The sequence below is a fragment of the Mandrillus leucophaeus genome, unplaced genomic scaffold (genome assembly GCF_000951045.1).
Source record: "Mandrillus leucophaeus isolate KB7577 unplaced genomic scaffold, Mleu.le_1.0 Scaffold55, whole genome shotgun sequence".
Taxonomy (NCBI): domain Eukaryota; kingdom Metazoa; phylum Chordata; class Mammalia; order Primates; family Cercopithecidae; genus Mandrillus; species Mandrillus leucophaeus.
Window position 1 is genome coordinate 2090813 of NW_012105919.1, and position 8379 is coordinate 2099191.

General features: G+C 51.3%; 1 protein-coding gene across 1 annotated transcript in view; it reads left to right on the top strand.

Moving 5' to 3' along the window:
- CUX2 (cut-like homeobox 2) overlaps positions 1–8379 on the top strand; it is a 349283-nt gene that overhangs the window by 286235 nt on the left and 54669 nt on the right. The window contains exons 18-19 of the mRNA XM_011997935.1: positions 276–917; positions 2342–2443. Coding sequence (XP_011853325.1) covers positions 276–917; positions 2342–2443 — 744 coding nt within the window. The remainder of the gene's footprint in view (positions 1–275; positions 918–2341; positions 2444–8379) is intronic.

The following is an 8379-nucleotide window of genomic DNA, read 5'->3' on the forward strand; positions in this document are numbered from 1 at the left end:
CTCTCTCCCCGTCCCTCTCTCCCCCGCCTCTCTCCCCGCCCCTCTCTGTCATGTGGTTTCTCTGTCTCTCATTATCTCTCTCTCTTTGTCTCTCTCACATGTTGTCTCTGTCTCGCGCTCTCTCTCTCTGTCCCTCTCATGTGGTTTCTCTCTGTGTCTCTCTTTCTCGTTGTCTCTATCTGTCTGTCTCCCCCTCTGGTTCTTTTTCTCCCTGTCTCTGTCTCCCCTCATCATTGTCTTCCCCATCTGTCTGTCTGTCTGTCTGGGTGTTCTAGAGGAAGACCCATCAGAGGACGATTCCATCAAGGATTCGCTGGGCACGGAGCAGTCCTACCCCTCCCCTCAGCAGCTGCCACCTCCACCAGGGCCTGAAGACCCCCTGTCTCCCAGCCCCGGGCAGCCCCTGCTTGGCCCCGGCTTGGGGCCTGATGGCCCTCGGACTTTCTCGCTGTCCCCCTTCCCCAGCCTGGCGTCAGGGGAGAGATTGATGATGCCCCCGGCTGCCTTCAAGGGAGAGGCGGGCGGCCTGCTGGTGTTCCCCCCAGCCTTCTACGGCGCCAAGCCCCCCACAGCCCCTGCCACCCCGGCCCCTGGCCCTGAGCCACCAGGTGGTCCTGAGCCTGCCGATGGTGGTGGGGGCGGAGCGGCGGGGCCTGGGGCAGAGGAGGAGCAGCTGGACACGGCAGAGATCGCCTTCCAGGTGAAGGAGCAGCTGCTAAAACACAACATCGGGCAGCGGGTGTTTGGGCATTACGTGCTGGGGCTATCGCAGGGCTCGGTCAGCGAGATCCTAGCCCGGCCCAAGCCCTGGCGCAAGCTCACGGTGAAGGGCAAGGAGCCCTTCATCAAGATGAAGCAGTTCCTATCGGATGAGCAGAACGTGCTGGCGCTCAGGACCATCCAAGTGCGGCAGCGAGGTGAGTGCCCAAGAGGGCCTGTCCCTGCTGGCCACCACGCCAGGTCCAGGGCATCAGGGCTGGGGGCTGAGGACACGAGCTCTGGGTTCAAAACCCAGCTCTGCCACCACCTGGCTGTGTGACCCAGGGCCAGTGACTTTGCCTCTCTGTGCCTCAGTTTCCCCTCTGTAAAAGCAGGAAATACATCCTCACCCTCTCCTTCCTGGCCCTAGCCAGAGACAGGCTGCCCTTCCTGGGGCACTCAGGATAAGGGTGGTGGGAAAAGTCTCCAGCTGCTGCCCTGGCAGGTACTCACCAAACACTTCCAAGCCTCAGTTTACACATTTGTAAGACTGTCAGCCTTACCAGACTTGATTTTTTGGGTAATCAGTGTGAAGGGTCCTAGCTGTGGCCTCACAGATGCCTGAGTTTGAGTCCCAGCTCTGCTGTTCACCCACTAGGTGACCTCAGACAACTCCTTTCATCTGTGCCCCGGTTTCTGCATCTGTCAGCCTCCAGGAGACACCATGAGGATTAAACGGGCATCAAACACTGACCACAGCACCTGGCACACCGTGCTGCTTGAGAACTGTTAGGGGCAGCAGTTGCCATAGTCATTGTCATCATCATTTCTTTTTTTTTTTTTTTTTTTCCTTTGAGATGGAATCTCACTCTGTCGCCCCGGCTGGAGTGCAGTGGCACAATCTCAGCTCACTGCGACCTCTGCCTCCTGGGTTCAAGCAATTCTGCTATCTCAGCCTCCTTAGTAACTGGGACTACAGTTGCACGCCACCATGTCCAGCTAAATTTTACATTTTTAGTAGAGACGGGGTTTCACCATATTGGTCAAACTCCTGACCACAGGTGATCCACCCGCCTTGGCCTCCCAACGTGCTGGGATTACAGGCGTGAGCCACCGCACCCTATTTCTTTATTATTATTATTATATATATATATTTTTTTGAGACAGAGTCTGGTTCTGTCACCCAGACTGGAGTGCAGTGGCACTATGTCGGCTCACTACAACCACTGCCTCCTGGGTTCAAGCGATTCTCCTGCCTCAGCCTCCTGAGTAGCTGGGATTACAGCTGCACGCCACCATGCTTGGCTAATTTTGTATTTTTAGTAGAGACGGGGTTTCACCATGTTGGCCAGGATAGCCTTAAACTCCTGACCTCAAGTGGTCCTCCCACCTCGGCCTCCCAAAGTGCTGGGATTATGGGCATGAGCCACCATGCCTGGCCTCATTATTATGATTCTTATTTCAAGCCAGAATCACTCATAGGCCCACAGTTTGTTAGGCAGACTAAGCGGTGGCTCTGCCATCTCACTGATGGTCTAACCCTCACTCTCCTGGGAGGAGGAGACAGCCCCCCACCCCACCAGGCTCTGGAGACTGAGCCCAACATGCAGATCCTGCCACAGATGCCTTCTTGCCTCCCCAGGCAGCATCACCCCGAGAATCCGCACACCCGAGACGGGCTCGGACGACGCCATCAAGAGCATTCTAGAGCAGGCCAAGAAGGAGATCGAGTCGCAGAAGGGCGGTGAGTGTGACCCCTGCAGGCAAGGCCTGAGGCCCCCGGGGCCAGCTGTGAACAGGAGGTGAGGCCTCGTCTGCCTTTGTCCACCCCAGAGGGAATCCAGGTGGATCAGAACCGCCAGAGCCAGAGGGACCAATCTTGAGTGCATGGGTGGTCGTGGCACCGCTCAGAACCCTGCCACGGCTCTCAACATAAATCTCAACCCTTGGCCAGGCACAGCAGCTCATGCCTGTAATCCCAGCACTTTGGGAGGCCAAGGTGGGCTGATCACCTGAGGTCAGGAGTTCGAGACCAGCCTGGCCAACATGGTACAACCCCATCTCTACTAAAAATACAAAATTACCTGGGCATGGTGATACATGCCTGTAATCCCAGCTATTCAGGAGTCTGAGGCAGAATTGCTTGAACCTGGGAAACGGAGGTTGCAGTGAGCCAAGATCACACTACTGCACTCCAGCCTAGGTGACAAAGTAAGACTCCGTCAAAAAAAATAAAAGAATAATATCCCAAGACTGGACAAGGCCTACAGGCCCTACAGTCTTCAGGCCCCTCCGTGCCTGTCACGTGAACTGTTCACAGTCCTGCCCAGCTGCCGTGCACCCCACCCTGCGCCTCTGATGCTGTCCTTACCCCGGATGCCTTTCACCTGGCCAACTCCTGCTCATACCTATGACCCAACTCAGAAGTCACCTCCTGCAAGAAGACGGATTGGACACTGCGCCCGCCTCCCTCCACCCCCACCACAATGACCTGCTTGCTTGCTGCAGTGGAGCTGGACTGGCCACTAATTCTGGCTCTGCTGTTTATTGACTGTGTGACCTTGGGCAAGTTACTTAGCCTCTTTGTGCCTTCATCCTCTTTTTTTTTTTTTTTTTTTTTTAATTTTTGAGACGGATTCTCACTCTGTCACCCAGGCTGGAGTGCAGTGGCACAGTCTCGGCTCACTGCAACCTCCGCCTTCTGGGTTCAAGCGATTCTCCTGCCTCAGCCTCCTGAGTAGTTGGGATCACAGGCACGCACCACCATGCCCGGCTAATTTTGTGTGTGTGTGTGTGTGTGTGTGTGTGTGTGTGTGTGTTCTTAGTAGAGACAGGGTTTCACCATGTTGGTCAGGCTGCTCTCGAACTCCTGACCTCGTGATCCACCTGCCTCAGCCTCCCAAAGTGTTGGGATTACAGGCGTGAGCCACCGTGCCCGGCCCATCTTCTCATCTTTAGAATGGGGACTGTGGGTGGCCGAGGTGGGCGGATCACCTGAGGTCAGTAGTTCAAGACAAGCCTGCCCAACGTGGCGAAACCCCGTCTCTACTAAACATACAAAAAAATTAGCTGGGCATGGTGGTGCATGCCTGTAACCCCAGCTACTTGGGAGGCTGAGGCAGGAGAATCTCTTGAACCCGGGAGGCGGAGCTTACAGTGAGCTGAGATCACGCCACTGCACTCCAGCCTGGGCGACAAGAGCGAAACTCCATCTCAAAAAGAAAAATAAGCGGGGGGGACTGTATTAGTTTTCCTTTCTCAGGGTTGTGTGAGGATCAAATGAGGTCAGTATAATCCTGAAAGATCAGCCACCATTACAGCAAATATTATCATTATTACCTCCTTGTTGCAGTTCCGCGCTGTCACAAACGACTCTGCTGGTGTGGCTGTCCCTCCCTGTGCTGTAGGGGCTTCTTGCAGCCAGGGACCAAGTTCCATCCTCACACCCAGCACAGCGTAGACTGTGGCTGACTGAGACCCTGGACTCCGGCTTCAAAGCCCTCCTCCATTTTTGCAGTGTCTGCTGCCCCCTGGTGGCTGCTCCGAGCAGGTGTCCTGAATCCCTCCAGTTGTCGCCAGGAGCCGAGATGTTTCCCAGTGAATGGCCCTCCCTCCTGCCTGGTCCCTGGGAGGGGTGAGGGGAGAGGGGACTTACCTGGCTACCCTGCCCCACCGGTAAAATCCCTTGAGCCTAATTTCCTTTTTGGTCAGTTCCAGTAGCAAGAGAGATGCAAGACAGAGAAGGATGTAATCATGCAGTAAACATTTATTAAGCACCTACTGTGGACTAGACACGGGTTTCAGATATGGGTGCAACATGATATGGAGGTGAAAAGAACCATAAGAAATAACTAGCCAGAGCCGGGCACAGTGGCTCATGCCTGTAATCTCAGCACTCTGGGAGGCCGAGGCAAATGGATCACCTGAGGTCAGGAGTTTGAGACCAGCCTGGTCAACGTGGTGAAACCCTGTCTCTGCTAAAAATACAAAAATTGGCTGGGCATGGTGGTAGGTGCCTGTAATCCCAGCTATTTGGAGTCTGAGGCAAGAGAATTGCTTGAACCTAGGAGGCAAAGGTTGCAGTAAGCCAAGATCATGCCACTACACTCCAGCCTGCGCAACAAGAGCAAAACTCAGTCTAAAAAAAAAAAAAAAAGAAACCCCATCTCCTCTAAAAATACAAAAATTAGCCAGGTGTGGTGGCACACACCTGTGGTCCCAGCTACTCAAGAGACTGAGGCAGGAGGATCACCTGAGCCCAGGAGGCAGAAATTGTAGCAAGCTGAGATCTCATCGCTACACTCCAGCCTGGGTGACAGAGTGAGATTCTGTCTAAAAAAAAAAAAAGAATAGAAAAAGAAATAACTAGCCAAAGTCTCCCACTAAACTGACAGGACAACTGAGGCCAGGGAGGGAAGACATGAGTTCAGTTACACAGAGACAGAGGGAAACCCCAGGGCTCCCACCTCTTTATACAGCACTTTCTCCTGGGGGTCAGAAGCAGGCACCAGGGCAATGTCAAAGACAACATCGCAGCAGAGGAAAACGTTTGCTATCCATGGACCAGCCGGTGGCCTTATATTCAGGGTCTAGGAGGAGTTCAGCAAGAGGAAAAATACAAAGGTTATTGCCCCATACCCCTGGCAAAAAAAAAAATGAATGCTAAGCAGTGGGCACACTAGCCACTGCCGGGGAGGAAATGAATGTGACTAACTGCTCAATCACGAGTTCTGCTTCTGGGATTCAAAGGAAATGTCCAGAATGGGGACAGGGGTTTATATGTAAGCCGTTCCCATCATTGTTCATAAGAGTGACAAACTGGAAAAAAAACAACCTAAGTGTCCAGCAGTGGGGGATCCAGTAAGTAAAGCAGATAATATCCCTTCAGTGGCATGTGCAGCCCTTAAAGGTAGAACTTTTAATGATAAGAAAAAATGGGGCCAGGCACGGTGGCTCACTCCTGTAATCCCAACACTTTGGAAGGCCAAGACAGATGGATCATTTGAGGTCAGGAGTTGGAGACCAGCCTGGCCCACATGGTAAAACCCTGTCTCTACTAAAAATACAAAAATTAGCCGGGCATGGTGGTAGGAACCTGTAATCCCAGCTACTCAGGAGGCTGAGGCAGGAGAATCACTTGAACCTGGGAAGCAGAGGTTGCAGTGAGCCGAGATCGTGCCATTGTACTCCAGCCTGGGCGACAGAGCAAGACTCAGTCTCAGAAAAGAAAAAAAAAAAAATGTTTAGCCGGGCATAGTGGCACAGGCATGTAGTCTCAACTACTTGAGAGGCTGAGGCAGGAAGATCACTTGAGCCCAGAAATTTGAGACCAGCCTGGGCAACATACCAAGACCCTGTCTCCAAAAAAGAAAGAAAGAAAAAAAAACACTCATGTTGATACTAAATGGGGACAAAGCAGACTACACTTCCACATATCGAGTACGATCATGCGATGCATGTAGTCTAGAAAACAGACTGGGCCGGGCACGGTGGCTCACGCCTGTAATCCCAGCACTTTGGGAGGCCGAGGCAGGCGGATCACGAGGTCAGGAGATCGAGACCATCCTGGCGAACACGGTGAAACGCCGTCTCTACTAAAAATACAAAGAAATTAGCTGGGCGTGGTGGCGGGCGCCTCTAGTCCCAGCTTCTTGGGAGGCTGAGGCAGGAGAATGGCATGAACCCAGGAGGCGATGGAGCTTGCAGTGAGTGGAGATCGCGCGACTGCACTCCAGCCTGGGAGACAGCGAGACTCCATCTAAAAAAAAAAAAAAAGAAAGAAAACAGACTGGAAGGGAATACTTGAAAATATTTCACGTGGTTGCCCCTAGGAGACGGTAAGGGGGACTTTCATTTTCATCTTGACTTTTTGTGCTTTTTTTTTGCATGCTCTTCTGTGCTCCCGTAGTAGGCAAGTATGAGGTTTTTTTAATCGAGGTAAAATTCTCGTAACATAAAATTAAGCCTTTTTTTTTTTTTTTTTTTTTTGGAGACAGAGTCTCTTGCTCTGTCGCACAGGCTGGAGTGCAGTGGTGTGATCTTGGCTCACTGCAACCTCCACCCACCCTCCACCTCCCAGGTTGAAGCAATTCTCCTGCCTCAGCCTCTCGAGTAGCTGGGATTACAGGTGCGTGCCACCATGCCCAGCTAATTGTTGTATTTTTAGTAGAGACAGGGTTTCACCACGTTAGCCAGACTGGTCGCAAATTCCTGACCTCAAGTGATCTGCCTGCCTCAGTCTCCCAATGTGCTGGAATTATAGACGTGAACCACCGTGCCCGGCCAAAATTAACCATTTTAAAGTGTACAGTTCAGTAGTATTTAGTACAGTGTTATGCAACCATCATCTCTCTCCAGTTCACACATGTTCATCACCCCAGAAGGAAACCCTATACCCATTAAGCAGTGCTTCTCCATTCCACTGTCCCCCCAGCCCCTGGCAACCACTGATCTGCATCCTGTTTCTGTGGATTGACCTATTCTGCACATTTTGTGTAAATGGAATCATATCATGTGTGCTACCTCACGTCTGGCCTCTTCCACTCAGCCCCATGTTTGTAAGCCTCATTCCTGTTGTAGCCCCTGTCAGTGCTTCATTCCTTTTTATGACAAAATAATGTTCCATTGCTATATTACTCTTTAATTGGAAAAGCAATGAAAATTATTTTTAATGGGTCTAAGAGGACCCACTAGGATGAAAACTACACAAAGATAATGAAGAAGGGGTTACATTGATCTGGCTTTCTACAGAGCTGGAGAGACTCCAGTGTCGGGAACGCTACTCTGAAGGCAGAGGGAAGCACCTTTTCATTTACTGGTTAATTGTCATTCCTCAGGGCACAGATCCATCTATTATCCTTGGTTCATGGCACACTCATAGGGCTGCTGCCTGCATGGCCTTCTCCCGGGTGTGTGTGTGTGTGTGTATGTGTGTACACATGTGCATATATATGTGTATATATGTGTGTGTCTATTCATGCATTCATTCATTCATTCATGTAAATGACAGAATGAACCTCTGGGAACATATTGCCCAACCCAAGATTTAGAAAATTCCCAATAACTGACATCTGGCATTTTCCTCCCCCATCCCACCCCTGCCTTCCTTCCCCAGAGATGTCTTTCATCCTAAATTTTTGTCCTGTTGTTCCTTTGTGTTTGCCATTTGTAGGAAATATTTTTCACTAAATCATATATTGTTTATGTTGTTTGTTATGGAACTTGATAGAAAACACATGATACCAGCCAGGCGTGGTGGCTCACACCTATAATCCTAGCACTTTAAGAGGCCAAGGCGGGCAGATCATTTGAGCTCAAGAGTTTGAGACCAGCCTGGCTAACACGGTGAAACCCCATCTCTACTAAAAATCAAAAAAAAAAAATTAGCCGGCTCTGGTGTTGAGTGCCTGTAATCCCAGCTACTTGGGAGGCTGAGGCAAGAGAACTGCTTGAACCCAGGAGGCAGAAGTTGAGGTGAGCCGAGATCACGCCATTGCACTCCAGCCTGGGCGACAGAACAAGACTTAGTCAAAAAAAAAAGAAAACATGTGATACTGAATGCCATCTTATTGGATTTGTTTTTGTTGTTGCTGTTTGAGACAGGCTCTCCCTCTGTTGCCCAGGCTGGAGTGCAGTGGTGCAAACATGGCTCACTGCCGCCTCGACCTCCCAGGATCAAGT